The following is a 19,292-nucleotide window of genomic DNA, read 5'->3' as shown; positions in this document are numbered from 1 at the left end:
AGGGGGCTGTTAGGGTTATTCAAGGTTTCTGGTTTAGTGAGCTAACTGGAGGCGCTAAGTGGATGTCTGGGAAGGGTGGGGCCCTCTCCCTAGCTACTGCATTGAGAAAATTAATTTATGGGTCTTGATTCATCTTAATTTCAATTATTACCTAGTGAAGTAAAAAGTCTGGGTCACTTAAAGGAAATGATCAATAAATGTAGCTAAATTAGACTTTCACAGTGTTGCAAAATGTACGTGTAATCAAACAAAAACAGATGCTCAGACTTATTCATACACACTTGCAAACACACACTGTGGTTAAAATTTCCTCTGGGTCCTTGTGTCAGCTGATGCACTCAAGTGGACAGGAATGGAGTGATAGATTGGGGGTTATTGATTGGCAGTTTGTGTGTATTTGTGTGATGTGCTCGTTTGTGGCTACATGTGTCTACCTGTTTGTGTTAGTCTGTCCTCTTGTGTGTATACGCACATATGTGGTGAACAAGCCAAGTCAGATGCAGGACATCAGTGCCAGAGGCCACCCCATGATCTGTCCTATTTTTACAGGGAGGTATCCCTGGCATCTCCCCAAACGTCTCCTGTGCAGGGAGAAAGTGACGGGCCTGGGTGGTCAGCTGTAACAAGAGCCTTTTGAACTCATACGTGCACTTTCTTGAGCATGCATTCTGTTACATTTCAAAGGGTATAATGTCCTGCAATGACACCTGCACATCCACAAGCGTGGAAGAAAAACACTGCTTACATAAGTGAGTGGACATAGGGTTCCCCAGGGAGTGTTGCTCTAAGCTCTGGTCTCCAGTTTCAGTTAAGTGGGGAGAAATCTATATGAATTGCAGCATTATTGTACATTTGGAAAACAGGTTGGGTCTTGCCACCTTTAATGTGATGCAGCCCACTTTCCCACTGGCCTAACATTGGAATTGTACAAATGTTAAATAGTGTTTAAGTACATCAAGGAGATTAAACCACAGAAACTGTACCCTCATAGCAATCATCTCCTTTGTTCCTTCAGGTTGGGGTGAGCCATACCCCCAACAGAAGGAATCCTCATCATGGGGGGAGCCTAGTGCTGCTCCGCCTGTGACTGTGGACAACGGGACGTCTGCCTGGGGAAAGCCCAATGACAAGAGCTACAGTTGGGGTGACGGCAGGGACAGCAGGGATAGCAGGGAGTCTGGGTCTGGATGGGGCAGTCAGCATAAGTCTGGTATGTGCACAAAGCAAACCCTACAAACATCTGATTGCAACATCTGTAAATAATAAGCAGTCTGGTGTGACTAAAGTGTGGCAGAAAAGAGGTGAATTTACTTGCTGGTAATCTGTTTCTACATCTCTCCCTCCCTCATAATAGCTCCAGGTCCCAAGCGCATGGACACATGGTGTAGTGATGAGATGGGAAATAGCTGGGACCAGGAAGAGGAAGTGGAGATCGGCATGTGGAGCAACAATCAACAGGACAGCAGATCCCATGACCAAGTCACCTGGAACTACAAGCATAAAAGCTCTACTAAGGTACATTTATCTCATCTTTGCACTTTTTCCTATTTGAAATGAGGCCTTTTAATAAAGGGAGGGAGTTTTATTTATTTTTTTATTTTTTTAGAAGTTTTTAAAGCCGTCCTAACAGTGCTCCCCTCTGTCCACTCTGTTTCAGATGAACAAACCAGTCAACAAACAGGATGATCCCTGGATGAAACCCTTCATCAGCCAGTTCAGCACCATGAACTTCTCTGTAAATATTATTAATCATTCAGTTAAATATTCCCTGTGTTTGTGTCCCTCTAGCACACACGGAGCTAATGATAACTTTCTTAATGAAAGTAGTGTTTCGGAAGCAAAAACAGAAGCTGTAAGTACAGAGGAATGCTTTCCATTCACTATGAGACACTCGTTAAGTTAGTTTTCCACCAGATGACTCATGTCTACGTTAAAGCATGCTGAAGTGTTTGGTTTTTCAAATGTAATAAGCCCTGATTCAAAGAATGCAAGATTTATGCTGTTCCGTCTCAGTAATCACATTTTCTTGGCTTCGTTCTTGCAGAGGGACTCCCCTGATGAATCCATTAAGACTGGAGCAGGGATGGTGCAGGACAAGCGTATGGACATGGGCAGTATTGGGGACTTCAATGGAGTTATGGGGAAGAATTCTGGGTCTCGGCACCACCTCCACAAGGACTCCACCATGGATCGCAGTTCTTATTATGACAAGGTATGGAGAAGCATGAGCAGAGTTACATGTACAAGGTGTATTCTTTCCGGAGCTGTGCTGTATATGTAGGCTTGAGGTAAATAACTGATTCTCATAAAGGGTTGGGCAATGTCTGCTGTTATGGTGGGGTAGGTGTAGAATGAAGTGTGCCTCTGGCTGTACAGTGCCTCACAGTGGGGGTTTTAATACAGTGCAGCTTGCTGGTCTAAAACTAGTGTTTTATTTGATCCTTTCGTCATCATGTTGTATCATTATCACTAGAAGCAAGCACATGTCAGTACAAACTGTTCCGGCTCAGTTTGGCTTGCTGCGTTTCCTTTACCGCAGTGTGCTGCTTCTTATTAACTCTTATTTCATCTTGCTATCTCATTTCTACCGTCAGGTCCTTATTTTTAGCTTCTCATTCTTCTCGTACCTCTTTTGCGCCCCACACTGTCCACTCCCTGCAATTATTTCCTTCATTTCCACACATTTGATTCTCTTTCCTCGACCTTCAACTTGTCTTTGGTTTCCAAAAAAAAAAAAAATTAACTTTCTTCTTTTTCTTCTTCCCTCTCTGTGCTTCTTTTGCTGCTGGTGTGCTTCCTGTCCCTGTGTGCTTACCGTCCATCTGCTGTGCACCTGGCCTTGCTTCTGCAGCTTTCACCCTCTGCTTACGATATCCCAGCTTCTGATGAACTCTCCTCCAATCAAAGCATGAGCCTTTCCCCTTCCAATTCTGCTCAGTCTGTCTCTTGTCTCAATTCTGGGCCGTCTGCTTCCCACTCTAGTTCTGGGGCTGCTGGGCAGGTGAGTGAAGAAGAATGAAGAGAGAGTTGTCTTGAGACGTTAGAAATTCCGTTTGATATGAAGATTTTTCACTTGATGTGAAGAAAGAATTGAATCAGTGATTTTTTTCCCTTGGTCATATGGGTAATACCAAAGCTTTGCCATTATTTTTGGGTAGGGGCAAGACTACCGGTGGCAGTCTTCCTTTTGAGCAGCAAAGAATACAAAGCTGTGTTTCCACCAGAAAAGTGTACACAGAGCACTGCTGGGGGGTTAATGATGCTCTGTTCTCCCGCAGTACTGCTTATGGTGTGGGACAGCTGTGTGATGAAGTCCTAACCAAAGACATCAGAGAGAGAGAGATGATTTTTTTCGATTGGGGGATGATCAAACCTTTTCAGGCAGTTATGGTTAAGAAAATGCCCACAGCAGGCTGCTTTATTAGTAACTTTAACGATTGTAGCCTGTTTAAAAATTATGTTTATGCACAGCATGGGCTCTGCTTATGCCTGGAATAATTCAACAACCGTGGTAATAGTGGTGGAGAATTCCCACTTTAACTCCGCTCCAGAGAAACTGATGTTGGCTCTGAGCCTCATCCATAAAAATAGCTCTCTTGTTGTAATGGTGTGCCCTCTAGTGGACGTCATGGGATATTCAAATGGTGGGGGTTTGTTTTCTTTCTTATGGCAAGCTTTGACTGCACACAAGCGTCTAACCTTGTGTGATTCATTCTCATTGTTTATCAGGGTTGTTTCTACACTGTTTTACATTTTTCTTCTTTGTTGTTGTTTTTTGTCCCCCCCCCCCCGATTAGAATGTAAACCCAATGTTGGGCGGCAACACCGTAGCACAGGGCCGAGGTGGCCCCCAGTCCCAGCCCCCTCCTCAACCCAATCTTCGTAATCAAGTGCCTCCACCCATCCTGCCCGCTCAGGTACCCCACATAAAAATAAAACGCACAAAAGGTCACACTCAGAGTGAGTTCTTGTCTCTATTACTCCTGATTGTTTTCCGACACTCAGTCCCAAATTATTGTTGTTGTTCAGGTTCCTTCATCCCTGTTGAAGTACCCGGGAGGCAATGGCGGTCTGAACCCTCTGTTTGGCCCTCAGCAGATGGCTGTTCTCAACCAGCTGACACAGCTAAACCAGATCAACCAATTACAGGTGAATACCGGCAGAAAAGAAGTGTATAGCTTTAGATTTTTATTTCTAGTTTTTACATGAAAACATGACAGAAATGGAGCCATAATTCCTAACTGTAACATTAACAACATGATGGGTTTGCATTATTCTATTTCTCTGCAGCGTCTTCTCCTCCAGCAGCAACAGCAGAAGGTTCAAAGCCAGAGACCCATGCCTATGGGACGTCAGACTGAACAGGTGTGTGTCTGGGTGCTACTAAATTGCACTCGTTGTCTCAGTGGTCTTAGCTCCTTGGTTGCTTTCTCTAACCCTGCACCTTCTGTCCTTAGACACGTCCAATTGGTTCCTCTCCATCACTGATGCAGCCACCACGACACATGGACCCCTCGCTGCTGAAGCCGGCTGCGCCCCTCAAGCCGTACCTGGATAACTACATGTCCCACAGCACCCCTGAGATGCTGAAGGATGCTGCCACTCTTGGATCCTTCAGCAACTTCCCTTTAAGTAAGTCAACTGCTACTGCTGTTATTACAGATTAGGCACCCTAATCATAAACTAGTTTGACTGGGTGGAGAAGTGAGGTGATACTTTTTACTTTAGACTTAAGACCTCAGATTTGTAAGAAGATGATCATGAGCAGGATAGATCTTGGGGATTACATTTTAGTTTTACCTTTTAAAATATGCAGAGAGTTCTTGATTATCTGTTGACATGTACTCTTCTGTCCTGTTTCTCAGACTTGAATTCTAACCTGAATGTACCCCTGGACATGGGTGTTGGTGGTGGTAGTGGTGGTGGAGTGAGCTATAAAGAGCCACCCCAGTCCAGACTGAAGAAACTTTGGGCTACCGACCCTCCGGAGCAGACCAGCAAACCTGGTACAGACAAAGCATTTATAGTTTGTCACACTGCATGCTGTGATATTGTTTGGCTTTCTGGGGGAGGTATCCATGAGGTGTTTACTATGTAAACAGTGAAAAAAACATTGGTTTTTAAAGTGACTAAAGCATCCCCACACTTTTTCTCACTGCATATTTTAAACTGTGGCTTTAATGGTTTATATGTTTGTGTTTGTCCCACAGGTGCTATGTCGTCTGGGCTGCGTCTGGAGGACTCCTCCTTCTATGACTTAATTTCTCCTGGCCCCTCTCCCCTGAGTCCTCCCGGCCAATCAATGGGCTCGGTGGGCGATGGCTGGCCACCTCGTGCCAACTCCCCCCCGCCCCATGGAAACACTGTCACCTGGCCCCCAGGTACAGACGCCTTTAAATCCACCAGAATCCCCGAAGTGTTTGCTTTGAACCCTGCTGATGTCTGCATGTGTTTTTTGTTCTCAGAGTTCCGGCCCGGGGAGCCTTGGAAAGGTTACCCCAACATTGACCCTGAGACTGACCCTTATGTGACCCCCGGCAGTGTCATCAACAACCTCTCCATCAACACCGTCCGCGACACAGACCACCTCAGGGACAGGAACAACGGTAGGCCACGCACATGCCATATCCCTCCCAATAACTGTAATGGTAGCACAGACCCACACTGACGCCTCCTGCTGATGTTTCCAGGGCCATCCTCATCACTGAACACCACGATGCCTTCTAACAGTGCCTGGTCATCCATTCGTGCCTCCAGCCACAGCGGTTCCCTCACCAGTACAGCACAAAGCACTTCAGGTGTGTAGTTTGGCTCTGCTTTAGTGAAGTTTAAATGTTTTCTTTACCTCATTTATTCATTGTAAACTTGAAAATCTTTGTTAAACGGGTTTTGTTTTTCTGTTCTCGCCTTGCAGCCAGACCCAGTGAGTCAAAGTGGTCTCCCGGCAGCAGTGTGTCAAACTCCTCCCTAGCTCATGAGCTTTGGAAGGTCCCCCTGCCTCCCAAGGCGCTGTCTGTGGCGGCCCCCTCCAGACCACCGCCTGGCCTCACCAGCCAGAAGCCCAGCCCTGCCTCCTCTGGCTGGGATGGTTCTGCCCTGAGGCTGGGGGGCTGGAGCACCGCTGAGTCCAGATACACGCCTGGTAAGAGAAGCACACCCTTTAACCTTAATTCCATGCTGCAAAATGAGCAGAACAGGGGTTGTTTTTTTTTGTTTGTTTTCAAAAGATTTCAAGACTGTATAGAGAAGCTTGCGATAAATTTTAAAATGCACGGCTCCTCTCCTGTGCAGCCTCAACTTGACCACAAAACCAGCTTTAGCATCCTATCCCAGCTGATGATTGACTCTATGGTGTATGTATTGACAGGTTCCAGTTGGGGTGACAGCAGCAGCTCAGGGAGAACCCAGTGGCTCGTTCTGAAAAATCTCACACCTCAGGTAGTTGTACTTTCATTCTGTTAACGTTATCACAATCATTACTTCCATTTTTTCACATATTTTTCACCTCTTATCACTTCCCCTGTTTAACTCAACTTTTCTTTCCCCTTCTTCCAGATTGACGGCTCTACATTGAGGACTCTGTGCATGCAGCACGGCCCTCTGATCACATTCCACCTCAACCTGCCACATGGTAACGCTGTGGTATGCTACAGCTCCAAGGATGAGGCCGCTAAGGCCCAGAAGAGCCTGCACATGTAAGACCATCACACGCAAATACGGGCACTCCCAAAATTAAGTGGGGAATTGCAGTAGTGGACAGTTGGCTGTTTAAATGGATGGAAAAAGAGCCATATGATGTTGTGTACAGACAAAAAGTCTCACTCTTGTCTAACCTGCTCTGTTACTGCAGGTGTGTTTTGGGGAACACTACTATTCTGGCTGAGTTTGCCAGCGAGGAGGAAATCAGCCGTTTCTTTGCACAAGGGCAGTCAATGGCCACTCCCTCCTCTGGCTGGCAGACCCTCGGCTCCTCTCAGAGCAGAATGGATCAGTCTCACCCCTTTCCAAGCCGCGCTTCTGAACCCAACCAGTGGAACAGCAGCGACCTCCACAGCTCCTCCCTCTGGGGTGGGCCCAACTATTCCAGTAGCCTGTGGGGGACCCCTAGTGGCACCGAGGCAGGGAGGATCAGCAGCCCTTCTTCAATCACCTCCTTCCTCCCAGTGGATCACCTGACAGGGGGCGGGGACTCCATGTGAGCTGCCTGCCAGTGAAACAGGCTCGGGGAAGGGTCAGTAGAGAATTATCAATAATCAGCAGAATAGAGACACAAATGTAGTTCTATAAATGCAATGGCACTAGTTGGACTCTTTCTCATTTACAAGATATTCAACAAAACGGGGTCTCCCCTGTGGAAAACAAGTTACGTTTCTCTCTCTGCACATATGTCCACTTTGTTTTAGCCCAAAAACATATCAGTCGGAATACTTGAATCATGCAGGCCAATTCTATAATGTGAACGGATGGATATTTGCCTCCAGGTAGTGCTCTTTCAGACCGAAAAAAAGCTTCAATCGAGCTCATTATTATTATATATATTTTTTGTTTCATTCGTCATGTTTATTTGAATTCCAATTCTTTTTAACATTTTATTTTTTTGTTTTACTTTTTTTTTGCATTTGTTTGCTGACAATGTTGGAGTATGAGCTTTTTTAACTTTGCACTGAATGTGTTGTTTTTTTTCTCAGTATAATCTGCAATATAGAGGGAGCAGCCAGTTTTTTCCAGTGTAGCTGTTTACTCATTGAGGTCCTTACTGTGTGTGTTTGTGAGAATTACTGTGTGTGTGTGTGCGCGCGAGCTGTGAATGAGTACGTGTGCGCTCCTCTCTGCCTTGGCACGCCTACCTTACTGCGTTGTCGTGGAGTTCAAGATCAACAGATAGTTAAAGAATTAAACCTGACTTAGGATGATTATCTGGTGATAGTTCAAGTGACATTAAAAGTATTGCACCAATTTTGTTTTAAAACTAAAGAAAGTTGAGCTCTGCAGTGCAAAGGACTGTAGCCGCAGCTGGGACTAGTAAGCCCCGCCCACCCTAATATAGGGAGGCGGTGTCTATCTAGCAAGCCCCTCCCCCTCCCTCCCTTTCTCATTAGCCCCCTGGCAGGCAGGTTTTAGAGGGGGGGGGGGGAACAGCACTTTCAGAATAGGCTTTCAATGTTTTGGAGGTGCCACACTGCAACCTCTTGTTTACAAGACTTGGGAGGCAGAAAGTGTGTTCATTCTTCATTTTAAAGAGAAGATGGAATAAAATTTTAAAAAATGCACAAAAAAATTTTAAAAACGCTTTAAAAAAAAAAAGATAAAAATTTTTAAAAACAGAAAAAGTTAAAAAAAAAACAAACAAACAACAACTCTTACTGAGGATGAAGACGATGCTTTGTAACTCTGGGAATTCGGATCAGTGTTTTTTGGCCATGGCGTTGGTTATTTTGAACTATTCCTCTTTTTGTCTGCTAAATAACCAGCAATGGTTCTCAGGAAATCAAGCCAGTTTTCCCCCCTTGTAGTTTGAATTAAAGAAAAAAACTACTACTCCTTGTAGGAAAGGAAAATACAACTTCTAGCACTGAAAACTATGTAAAGGTCTGTAAGTTTGTTTTGTTTTTGTTCTCTTTCTCTCTCTCTCTCTGCCAAATAACTGCTTTAAGCTGGAGAAGCTCAACACACTGCTTTCAATATGCTGTCTTTTGAGGGAGGGAGGTGAGGTGTGCGGGGAGGGGGAGGTCGAGGACACTCCCGGACATTCCCTCTCCTCCTACTCTTCCTCCTCCTTCACTCCACTGATGTTTAAAAAAAATCAAGAGTGGGGATCGTTTAATGCGTGAGCGCGTGACTGTGAGCGGGGAAATCGTCGTGTCTCGTCAGACTTATAAACCAAGAGAAAGGCGACTCTGTATCTATGCATACTGTAGCCTCTCGCATTCACATGGCCTACTGAGAGGCGTTTATTTTTTATTTTTTTCTCCCTCTTCTACCATGTGTCACAATGTTTTAGCTGTTTAACAAACATTACTCGCTTTTCTTTTTTTAATTTCTCTCATTGCCACAAATGGTGTTTTGAAAAAAAAATGGAACGAAGAGAAAAACAAAAATCCAAAAAAAACAAAATAACTCTCGTTTTGGTTGAAGAAAATATTTTAACAGTAAAAAAAGTCGTCCACATTTCATTGCCTTGATCCTAATTGTGTCCGAAGATGCAACAACAAGTCAAGTGGCTTCTACCTGTTTACAAAATGAATATGATTGTATTGTACTGTTTTATTTTCTTTCCTTTGGGGCAAAGGGGGGGAGGGTGGGGTACTCATCTGAAGTTCCTGACGTACGTGTGTGTGTGTGTGTGTGTGTGTGTGTGTGTGAGAATGTGAATTGTGGAGGTTTTGTGTGAGAACAGCGTGAATGTAAAATCCACCAGTGGCGTTTTTCTTCACAACAAGAGAATAACAGATTTATCTACCAGTGATTGTTTAGTTACTTTGATGCACAATTTGTTTGTTAGGGTCGTGGGGGGGGGGAGAAGTGTCAGAGGGGTGCATGAACGACGAGTCAGCATTAGCGAAGCCATGGACCTTAATTATCCTTTCTTCATCGTGTTTGTGCGTGTCGCCCCCCCCCCCCCCCCCAGTCCTCCTCTCTCATGTAGGTTTTTATTTCAGAAGTACTAGAAGCTTTAGTTTTTTATTTTTTAAGCTTAGCCCGTGAATATTTAACAACTTCAAAGCAAACGCAGTGAGACAGAACCTTGAGTATTAGCCAGACTTGACAGTGGTGTGTGCCAGTATTGAACCGCTCTCTACCAAATAATTCAATCATACAAAAAAATTAGTTTACTTAATTCCAGATCTCTTTGCTTATAAATATATATATATATATATATAAATACATACTTACATATATCTCTTATTTGTATTTGTTGTCGTTGTGTTGAACAGTTGTTATCAAGTGGAACATCTGAGCTTTTTTTTGTTGTTGTTGTTAGTTTTAGTCTGACACGTTGAACTGAGGAGCCTTGGATTTTGCACTTGGGTGGATTTTAGAGGAAAAAGGCCGAAAGCAAAGCTGAGACAGATGTTTAGATTTTCAGGTCTCTCTGATGGAGAAGGTGCGCCTGTGAGTATTTGACAGGGTAGAGTGTGTGCGTGTGTGCGTGCGCGTGTATGTACTGTGATTCGAGAAGATGGTGCTTTGTTGGTCTCCCTTGGTTGGTGCACCTCCGGCTCTGAGCTGGGCCTGAATGTAGCTGAAACGGTTTGTAAAAGTATAAAAGACAGCGCAGCCTCAAACGTGGATGAGGGGCAACAAAAGAAATTTTTGTAAAAAATGTTTTATTTTTTTTATTTTTTTTGAGAAATTGAGCAGCAGTCACTGCTGCCGTGGTGTCGTTTGACTGAAACGAGGCGAGGAGGGGACGCGACTCGCGATTGGCTGCTTCTTCCTGGCTTTTCAGGGACAAAGGGTTGCACTTTTGCCTCCTCGCCGGCTTATCCAGGATCAGCTCCTCCTCTCCAACTCCTAAGCTTAACTACAGGGAGAGGAGACTCATAACTGACAGGAGGTCTGAGGCGGGGGGGAGGGGAGGGTGGGCTCTAAACTGTCTATATTCCCTTACTGCTCAATGACATTACTTTACACTTTGTTCATTCTGATTTTTGGCAGCGCTGTCGTTCCTGGCGCTGATTTGAGAGCAGCTTTGTCCATCCTCAGTATCCTTTTTTCTTTTAACTATTACCGGGACAAAGGCTGACCCCAGATCAGCAGCTCAGGTGGCAGCATTGCTGTGCTGTTAGAGAAGGGACAAGCAACGTCTGGAAAACGCCTCTCAATAATGTTGTTACTGTTTTGGTTCCATAATCGTGTTTGTATCTACTGTCAGCCTGCGTGAGACTGTTTGTGTGTGTGTGTGTGTGTGTGTGTGTGTGTGTGTGTGTGTGTGTGTGTGTGTGTGAATACATCATCATGCCAAATCGAGGAGGGAGGGAAGGAAAGGGATAAATCCTTTTTTGTTGTTGTTTGGTTGTAGTTGTGTACGTGTGCATACGTGTACTTAAAAAGCTGGACAATATTAAATGCTTGAAGATTTAAAAAAAAAAAAAAAAAAAATTAAAAAAGTCATTTGCAAAAGGATGATGTGAGGAAAACCTTTTTAGTAAAGTGAAAACCACCACGAGCAATGTACAATCCCCAGGGCTGCCAAGCAGCTTCCCGACAGGGCCAGACGAGGGGAAGGAAAGGAAAAGGAAGTAGCGGGCAGGAGGGAAGCTGGCTGGTGATACTCTACTACTTTTTAATGTTTAAGAAAAAAATAATGTGACTTTTTTGTGTTTCTCTTGACTTAAATATCCTGTGAGTAAATGCTATATTATATCATAACACACCTGACGGCTCCTACAGTCGATCAAAAAGCGCTAAGGCTTATTTTTTTGACAGGAAAAACAGAAAAAAACAAACAAAAAAAAAAACAAACAAAAAAGAAAAAATACAAAAACTGTGAGAATCTGCTGTCTTTTTTTTTTTTGTCGTTTTACATTTAGTATGAACACACAAACAAACCCTGAAAAGCTTTAGTCTAACCAGCACAAAGATGTGGGCGGGCGGGGAGGGAAGGGTGGGTTTATCAGGGGAAAGGGTGGGTGTCGCTCAGAGAGACTATGCAGTGGAGTGTTTGAACCCAGGCTTCCATGTCCACCTTGGGTTTTTCTTCTTTTTTTTTCCCCTGTCTTTAAATAAAACAAAAACAAACAAAAAAATTCCCAAAAAAAATGAGTAAACACCGCTGAAATGGGATTCCCACTAATATTCCTCAAACGTGTCGTGCCATCGTTAAATTGTACAGCTAAGTACAGCTACTAATAATAATAATACAAACTGAAAAACCTTTATTACCTAGCAAACGGCGGGCCAGTTGTAGCAGGAGGAGGAGGACAGGTTAAGATTTGCAAAAGTCCATTTTTGTCGATTTTTCTCGCAGCTCGAGCGAGGCCGGTGAAACTGCAAATTTTACACGACTACAGTGCTTTTTTTTTCTTTTTATAGAGATTCTATCAATCCAGTGTGTAGTTGGATCACCTGTAAACCTATTATGCACATCGCTTTGGGAGACTGTTGAAACTATATATAAAATATATATATGAGAATATAATCGTACAGTGTCTATAATCAACGAGGGGGGGCGTCTTCCTCTCTTGCAAACAAAAACAGGAAGTACCTTTTTATTTTCAAATGTCTTCCTCGGGTCATCAAAGGATTTTATCTTTAAACTTCGGTGGAATCTGCACTTTTTGAAGGACAATCTTTATTTGTATGGGTATAAAAATTGACAAAATAAACGAAGTCGCCTGATATTAATGGTATAAAAAACCAACTCCAGTGTGCTCTAATAATGAATGTCTCCTCTGATGCTGTCTACTTGTTTGGTTTCATTTTAATCCTTTTATTCTCCTTCCTTTTGTTGCTTGGTTTGTTCTGTATTTTTTTTCCTCTTTATTTTCTTCTGGATTTTACTGCTCTTAAGAGAATCTGTACTAAGGTGTAGAGTAGTGAGTAGTAGGTCTTCTGTTGGCTGTACTCGTATACTGAATTACTGTTTGTAACCCGCTGGCTTCTGCAGCCAGCATACAAAGCTGTATAACTTGGGTACAACCCTCAATAAAAGACTAACACACAGCGGCCGCCTCCCAGAGTCTTTATTTCTCTACGTGTGACTGAAAACTTCTGCTTCGTGCTCCCAACAACATCTCTGGCTTCAGGAGACGCAGACATGCTGCTGTAAACGAGTGAGCAGCTGAAAGTAGCTGCTGCTTTTGTTTGCTTGGACAACCTCTCAAGACAAGGTGATGTTTCCTGTGACATCAGGATTTTAAAGCCCTCTGAATGCTTTGGTTACTCTAAGAAAAGCTTTAAATTTGGTCTGGTTTATAGAAATCTGTCTTAGATTGAAAGAATTCAGTTTCGGTAAACTCCCACAGTGGGTTTGCTAATTTTATTTCTTATTGTGTAAACGTGTTAGTTGTGAGTTTATTTTTGACCCTTTAAACCAAAGTATCATATTTTATACGCAAGTTTTTGAGACTTCTACATTTTTGGTTTTTTCCCTTTTACAAAAAAAAAAAGTTGCACCACAAAAACATACCCGATGTATCAGATATGATAAAATTGCATTTTTTTTTTTACTTTATATTTTAATTTTTCATCAGGAGGTTCACAAAGCACACAATAGAATTTTCTGGCAATTATTTAATTGGCCACGCTTTAAAGGGTTACATTTTTTTTGTAAAGGTGCATTTGTTAGGGCTCAGGTCGGGTACTGAAATAAAAACACTTCGGTCCCAGCTGTGTGGACATCCTGCAACAATGGCACCTCATTCTTCATGTGTGGACACAAGATTAAAACTAAAGAATTTTCTTTATTGTAGTTTTATTTGTCCTCATCTTACAAGGTAAAGAGTGAGGGAACATGAAGCTTACCTTTAAATCAGTGCACTAACAGGGTTATTGCATAGAACAGCGGTCTCCAACTCCCGTCCTCAACAGCTACTGTCCTGCAGTTTTTAAATGCATCCGTACTCCCAATGCAGCTGAATCAAATGGTTGATTAACATTTTAAGCATGTCATCAGGTTTGATAACAAGCCATTTATTTTAATCAGGTGTGCAGACAGTAGCTCTTGAGGACTGGAGTTGGAGACCCCTGGCCTAGAGAAAACAGATTTATCTGAGCTGCTGATGGGGAACGCATCCACCAGCAGCTCAGTGGAGCTAAAGTTAATCTTCTGGTTCTGCAGATGAAAGCTCTTTGTATGTTTAAAGTATTTACTGATTAATGATGTGGAGCTATTTCAGCTTTATATACAGTCAAGTATATAAGCCTGTGGTTCCTAAAGCTGTATTTTTGGGAGCTTTTTTCCTTTGACAGGTCAGTAGTGGATGCAGGTGGTGTGTGAGCCTCCCACCATCAAGCTTCAGTCTGCCTACAACCCAAAGTAGATGAGAAATGAAAATAGATGGATAGTTATCGCAAATCCCAGCCAGTGGAAACATCAACTAAAAGAACTGCAGCTGAATCTGGGTCCTTCCTTTTTACTGGACCCAAAGCGGAGTAACAGCAGACACGGAAGCGTACAATGTGTGTCTTTATTGATCTATTAATGACAAATTGTACATGGGACCACAGGGCAGAGCTGAAATGAGAACAATAAATCAAACCAGTGATATAATCTTGTTTAATATTGAATTTTTTTTATCTCCAAGCTCTCCTGAACATGTTCATTTAAATACAGTCAAACACGAGACAGCTGAAGCCAACGTCGCCATAATGGACACGAGTTGATGAAGTAGGAAACTGTTTGGCGCCCATCTGCTTCACAAGAACTTCCTGTTGGGTGGGTGGAGGTGACCCTATCTGGGCACAAAGGAATATAAATTGAGCACCGACACAACAGCGTGTGACCAAAGACAGAAAACGGGGCCTGATGGTGACTTGCCTCTGGTGTGCTACAGAGCAGATTACTCATAAACGTCTTTCTTGTCTGCGATGTACTGTACGATCTCCTCAGGAGTCATCAACTTCTCTGCTTCTGCATCTGGGATCTCAAAGCCTGCGGCACAAACAAGTTATTGGTTACGGCGTGTGCTAAAGAAGCCATGTGACATGCATCGATAATGCTGGACGAATAAGTGGCTTTCTGCACAGATGGTCACAAACACTACGTCCTCAACTGTAGGTCACACATTAAAAGCTGTTAGTCTATTATCTTCACTGCACTGATCAAAATAAGAAAAAAAAAGTCCTGATTCTGATTTAAACTTTCTGCTAACTGCCAAAAATGACTCTGGAACCCTGTTCTCAGCATACTTTAGACCCGCCCAGGACATCAGAGGTTTAGACAAATAAAGGCTCTGAAAGGACTTCCTTTAACCTCTTGAAGAACATGTCTGTGAAGGTTCTCAGTCATCCAGGACATCGTAGTCAAAGGAGTTTGCAAAGAAAAGTCTTGTCCTGTGGAGGTGGCTCTTCTATGTTGTGCCATGCGCTTGTGAAGTGGCTGTTTGGTCTCTCCAATGTAGAGGTCTGGGCATTCCTCCACAGGACAAGACTCAGCAGTCCATCTGCATCTTAAGGATAAAGGTCACTCTTTCGAGGATGCCAATGTTCACATTTTGGACAGAGAGGACAGATGGTTTGAAAGAGGCCATCTATGAACAGAGGCGGTGGCTTACGACACCAACTGTCTGCCATCTATAATCCAGTTTTGAGTTCCCTCCCCAGACACCTTAATGCCCACTCACATCCTGGGCCATCTGACCTCAGGAATTCACATGAGAAGGTGGGGCCAGGTTTCACAATGAGCTCACCCGAAACCCTGGCTGATTAGGTCCCACACCCGCTTTCACACCTTGGCTCATGTGATTAGAGGATCATCAGGAGGTCCTTTGTCCCTCTTTGGGGGGATACTCCCACTGGGTTTAAATCTGGGACTCTCGGCCATTTGACCTTAGAACTGAAGAAGCTTCTCGGATGAGAGGTGAAACGTCTTCAAGCAACTTAAAGAAGTCCAGACGCTTTTCTTTGCAAACTCCTTGGCCTCTTGAAGAACACCTGACCTTGTATGGAAGTGCATTAGTCCTGGTGTACAGTTATCAAATCTGCAATTTGACTAAGAAGTCACCACTGACGCCCCTGCAAGCACTCATGCTAAATGGACTGATTCTTATAGAGCACTCTTCTTCTCTCTCAGAGCACTAACAGCACTTTATACAGCACGCCTCATTCACACTCCAATAAACACACTGAAGTTTCGGGTTCAGTAGCTTTCCCAAAGATGCTTCGGATCAAACCACCAACCTACTAATTAGCAGAATGCCTGCTCCAGCTCCTGATCCACAGCCACCCCTGTTTAAAATTTACTTCCCAAACAGATTATATAAATCAGCTGAATTATTACAAGTCAAAAAGTAAAAACCAACAAACTGCAACCTTCATTCACCTTCTAAATCAATTTTCAAGATAAATCCAACAAATAAATACTGTAGAATGATGTGTACTACAGTGTTTCTACCACAGGATATAATCTGAGCATATCCTGCTTTATGTGGGACGTCCACACAGAGTGTCACATTTACCCTCTGAAGACAAACTTGGCAGCACTGCAGACGCTCAACAGGCAGGAAGACTGCAAGACTGATGTTTCATATCCACATACTCCCACTGTGGCTGTACAACAGCAGTCACATTCTGCACTTCAGGCATCGTAGGAGTCAGAAACATCTCTTTTGCTGACTTAATGCCTAGAGCCACAGTTTGGAATAGTTTTCTATGCAGTATAAAGAGGTTTGCTCTCACCAAACTCATCTTCCATGGCCATGATGATCTCCACCTGGTCCAAGCTGTCCAAACCCAAATCTTTCATGAAGTGAGAGCTCGTCTGCAGCTGTGGAACAGAAACCAACCCGAGGGTTAGAAATTCAAGCTTACTTATACAGAAACTTACAAACACTACAGGCATTTCAGGGTGCTTTAAAATAAAAATAAAACCAAATCTACATGAGGAATGATAGTATTAATTTTAGATTGTTATTAAATTCAATACATTAAAATCAGCAAACTTTTCAAAAACAATTTCCATGAGCCATTCTGGACAGGGATGAGTCACGATTGCCTAATTTCACCTCACAGATGCCCTGTGAATGTATTATATTCATACATGTTTCAGCTAGAATTCACTGAAGGTCTCTTGTTGTTCTCACCTTCTCTGGGTTGATCTTGTCGTAGAGCTTGAGTACATACATGACTCGTTCTTTGATGGTTTCTAGAGTGAGGGGGGGCAGGTCTCCGTACTGTCGGCACAGCACACCCACCGAGGGGATCTAAGGATTGCCAAGAAGAAGGAGGAAGAGTTTATTAGTGCAGAGGGGAGTGGGGGGGTTGTGATCATGCAGCCTGTACATTAGCTTGCCTCAAGTGAATGTGTATTACATACAGTGTGAAAAGATGCAATATCTTCCAGTACACTGCAACAGTACAGATGTAAAGGCTGGAAAACGTTTATCCAAGTTTCAAAATAAAACTTAAATCTTACGGAACTTTGACCAAGAAGAAATCTGTGCTGCTTCTCAAGCTTTTAATGTGTGGCTGATTTTATTATCTCATCTGTAATTACTGCATTATGGTTTCATTTGACTAAATTTGCAATTAAACGCATTTATCAGCGCATTAGTGTTCACTTACAATTCTGCACACAGCTTGCTAAAACACCTGTAACATTTTTCCTGTGTTATACAAACACACTTATCGTAATACACAATAACATCCGCACTACAACAGTCTTCTACCTTTCTGCACATTAATACCCGGTGTTTAGCCAGAATCAGCCGTGCAGTGCCAAGTTAAAGAATGAAGTTGCAAGTGCAACAACACAAGTCTGTCAATGAAATCACCGACTTTGCTAACTAGCTAGCTAACCAACAGGGCAAACATGGCTGTTCCGTTTTTAAAATGAAACGTGTTTCGTGTTTCTCTGCTACAAAAACACAGAGTCGTTCAAAGCGAAATAAGCTGCTCGTGTGACACCGTGAACTCTCAGCGGGCTAGGCTGGCCCCGCAGCTCTGAAAGACATCGGTAGGTCACAGCGGCTAGGCCGCGATGGTTCAATGTTACCGGAGACTCACCCGGCTCTGGACGAGCCACCGCGTCCTCCGGCTGTCTGCGGCGAAGGAGAGAGGTCGGGGGGCGGCAGTGACTCTTAATGCGAGGCTACTGGAACAAAGCCTCAGCGAGGGCCGAGCGAAGGAGCGGACACACTGCTGCAGGACACGAGCCGCCATGACGGAAAGCAGTTACTGAGAGCTACCAGCGTGCCAGGCGAAGAAGAAGAAAAGCGGGTCAAGGGCTCCGCGTTGCGCATGCGCACAGTGCAAACCTTGTGTTTATTTCTAATTTGTCGCTTTATCTGCGCCTTTTTTTATTTAAACCCCGTCCATTTCTCACCACGAGCACATGGGCATTGAGGAACTGCCAATGACTTTGATTTACCTGGAAAATAAAAATGTTAAAAAGCAAGGATTCAATCCAGGGAAGACTAATCGATCACAAAGTCGTTTCATGATTATCTAAATGAGTAAAACCACACTTGCTCCACTTCATATCTTATTTGAATGTGGCAATAAAGTTTATTTTTTAAATAATTCATCTAATTTATCCAGTAAAAAAACCCAAACGAACACCGGGGATGTGTACACACGACGTCGAATATTCCTGCACCTTATGTGAGCTGCAGATCCACATCAGAGTGTATATACTAGAATGATTTGGACTGATGTGGAGCGTTAAATTAGAAGGAAACCTAAAAAATAATCTAACTTTTAGAAAAGGTCATCATAGTATGCTTAGAGAGTAATGATGTCCGTCTTGGGAAACTTTCACATTCATAAAACAAGACGTTGATTGTGCATATGAAACAAAAACAAGTATAGAAGATGTTGCTTTCAGCCCTTAGGTGTACAATAAGAGCTCCTGCTAAAATGAAGTTATAAAGTCTACACAAATTAGACAATAAAAATGGACAAAGACAAACTTTTATTCTCAGTTTCTCTGACATGGATTAAGCTGTGTTTCTGTGTTTTTCCCCTGTGTCGGCTTTTTCTCTGCCTCCTCTGGTAGTTTTGACTGCTTGATTGCTAGATCCAGGTAGCAGTGATGTCTCCAGGGTATCAGGCAGATTACACTTCAGTTTGTAAGAGCGACAGTCCTTTTCATCCTCCTGTTTCTTCTACATCCGTCCCACCTGCCTGAATAACATATCCTCTGACGAAAACCCTCGAGTGTCCACAATCACACCAAAGTGCTCTTCCTCTCTCTAAAGGTTCCAGCTGTTTAAAAAAACTCTTGTTTTTAACTTTGCTCATCAGTGCTGCACAGCGCATGTAGCTTTTCATGCGACCACTTCAGTTAAACCCAGCTTAACCCTCTCAGTGTCTTTAGTCTCATTGGAGATACTCCAGAGTCTTTATCACAATCCTCCACGGCGTGGAGCTGTTTCACAGAGGAGCCGCCTTTCTGTTTGTCTCAGGGTTCATTAAACAAAAAACACAACAAAACTTACATATGGATATGTATATCTATGATAAAATAATAATACATTTTGTAAGTTGTTTTTTACAAAGAACCAATATGTGGCTCCCTATTTTTAAAAATGTCAGACAAGATTAGACCATATCATTAAAAAAGAAGAAAAACAGCAAAAATAAAAAATAAAAAAATCCCTGACACTATCGCAAAATATACAGACAATTAT

At 43.1% G+C, this 19,292-nt stretch overlaps 2 protein-coding genes across 4 annotated transcripts in view; one reads left to right on the top strand and one right to left on the bottom strand.

Moving 5' to 3' along the window:
- The window catches only part of LOC134626029 (trinucleotide repeat-containing gene 6A protein-like), a 33,233-nt gene extending 23,936 nt beyond the window's left edge, over positions 1-9,297 (top strand). For 2 of the 3 annotated variants that reach the window (XM_063471491.1, XM_063471490.1), the window contains 17 exons: positions 1,016-1,210; positions 1,355-1,515; positions 1,658-1,735; positions 2,045-2,212; positions 2,852-3,001; positions 3,798-3,917; positions 4,030-4,149; positions 4,291-4,365; positions 4,458-4,632; positions 4,866-5,006; positions 5,211-5,381; positions 5,466-5,606; positions 5,691-5,798; positions 5,915-6,142; positions 6,368-6,438; positions 6,556-6,695; positions 6,851-9,297. In XM_063471491.1, the coding sequence (XP_063327561.1) occupies positions 1,016-1,210; positions 1,355-1,515; positions 1,658-1,735; positions 2,045-2,212; positions 2,852-3,001; positions 3,798-3,917; positions 4,030-4,149; positions 4,291-4,365; positions 4,458-4,632; positions 4,866-5,006; positions 5,211-5,381; positions 5,466-5,606; positions 5,691-5,798; positions 5,915-6,142; positions 6,368-6,438; positions 6,556-6,695; positions 6,851-7,199 (2,591 nt within the window). In that variant the 3' untranslated portion in view covers positions 7,200-9,297. The remainder of the gene's footprint in view (positions 1-1,015; positions 1,211-1,354; positions 1,516-1,657; positions 1,736-2,044; positions 2,213-2,851; positions 3,002-3,797; positions 3,918-4,029; positions 4,150-4,290; positions 4,366-4,457; positions 4,633-4,865; positions 5,007-5,210; positions 5,382-5,465; positions 5,607-5,690; positions 5,799-5,914; positions 6,143-6,367; positions 6,439-6,555; positions 6,696-6,850) is intronic. The other variant, XM_063471492.1, reaches the window with a different exon arrangement.
- Positions 9,298-14,118: 4,821 nt separating this feature from the next.
- Positions 14,119-17,874, bottom strand: ndufab1b (NADH:ubiquinone oxidoreductase subunit AB1b). The gene is made up of 5 exons (XM_063470569.1): positions 17,668-17,874; positions 16,746-16,865; positions 16,342-16,429; positions 14,483-14,596; positions 14,119-14,396 (listed from the first exon to the last, which is right to left on the bottom strand). The coding sequence occupies exons 1-4, from the start codon at positions 17,821-17,823 to the stop codon at positions 14,505-14,507; spliced, it is 456 nt and encodes a 151-aa protein (XP_063326639.1). The 5' UTR covers positions 17,824-17,874; the 3' UTR covers positions 14,119-14,396; positions 14,483-14,504.
- Positions 17,875-19,292: the final 1,418 nt, after the last annotated feature.

Source organism: Pelmatolapia mariae, linkage group LG4 (genome assembly GCF_036321145.2).
Source record: "Pelmatolapia mariae isolate MD_Pm_ZW linkage group LG4, Pm_UMD_F_2, whole genome shotgun sequence".
Lineage (NCBI taxonomy): Eukaryota > Metazoa > Chordata > Actinopteri > Cichliformes > Cichlidae > Pelmatolapia > Pelmatolapia mariae.
Note: the sequence above shows the minus strand (reverse complement) of the source record. Positions and strands in the feature narration are given on the sequence as shown.

What these genes read in the sequence shown, in the direction of transcription:
- ndufab1b (XM_063470569.1), bottom strand. Translation starts at nt 17,823, where the DNA reads ATGGCGGCTCGTGTCCTGCAGCAGTGTGTCCGCTCCTTCGCTCGGCCC. An exon ending in ACAAGATCAACCCAGAGAAG is followed by an intron (nt 16,430 to 16,745) that starts GTGAGAACAACA and finishes TCTGTTCCACAG; the next exon opens with CTGCAGACGAGCTCTCACTT. An exon ending in GGCCATGGAAGATGAGTTTG is followed by an intron (nt 14,597 to 16,341) that starts GTGAGAGCAAAC and finishes TTTGTGCCGCAG; the next exon opens with GCTTTGAGATCCCAGATGCA.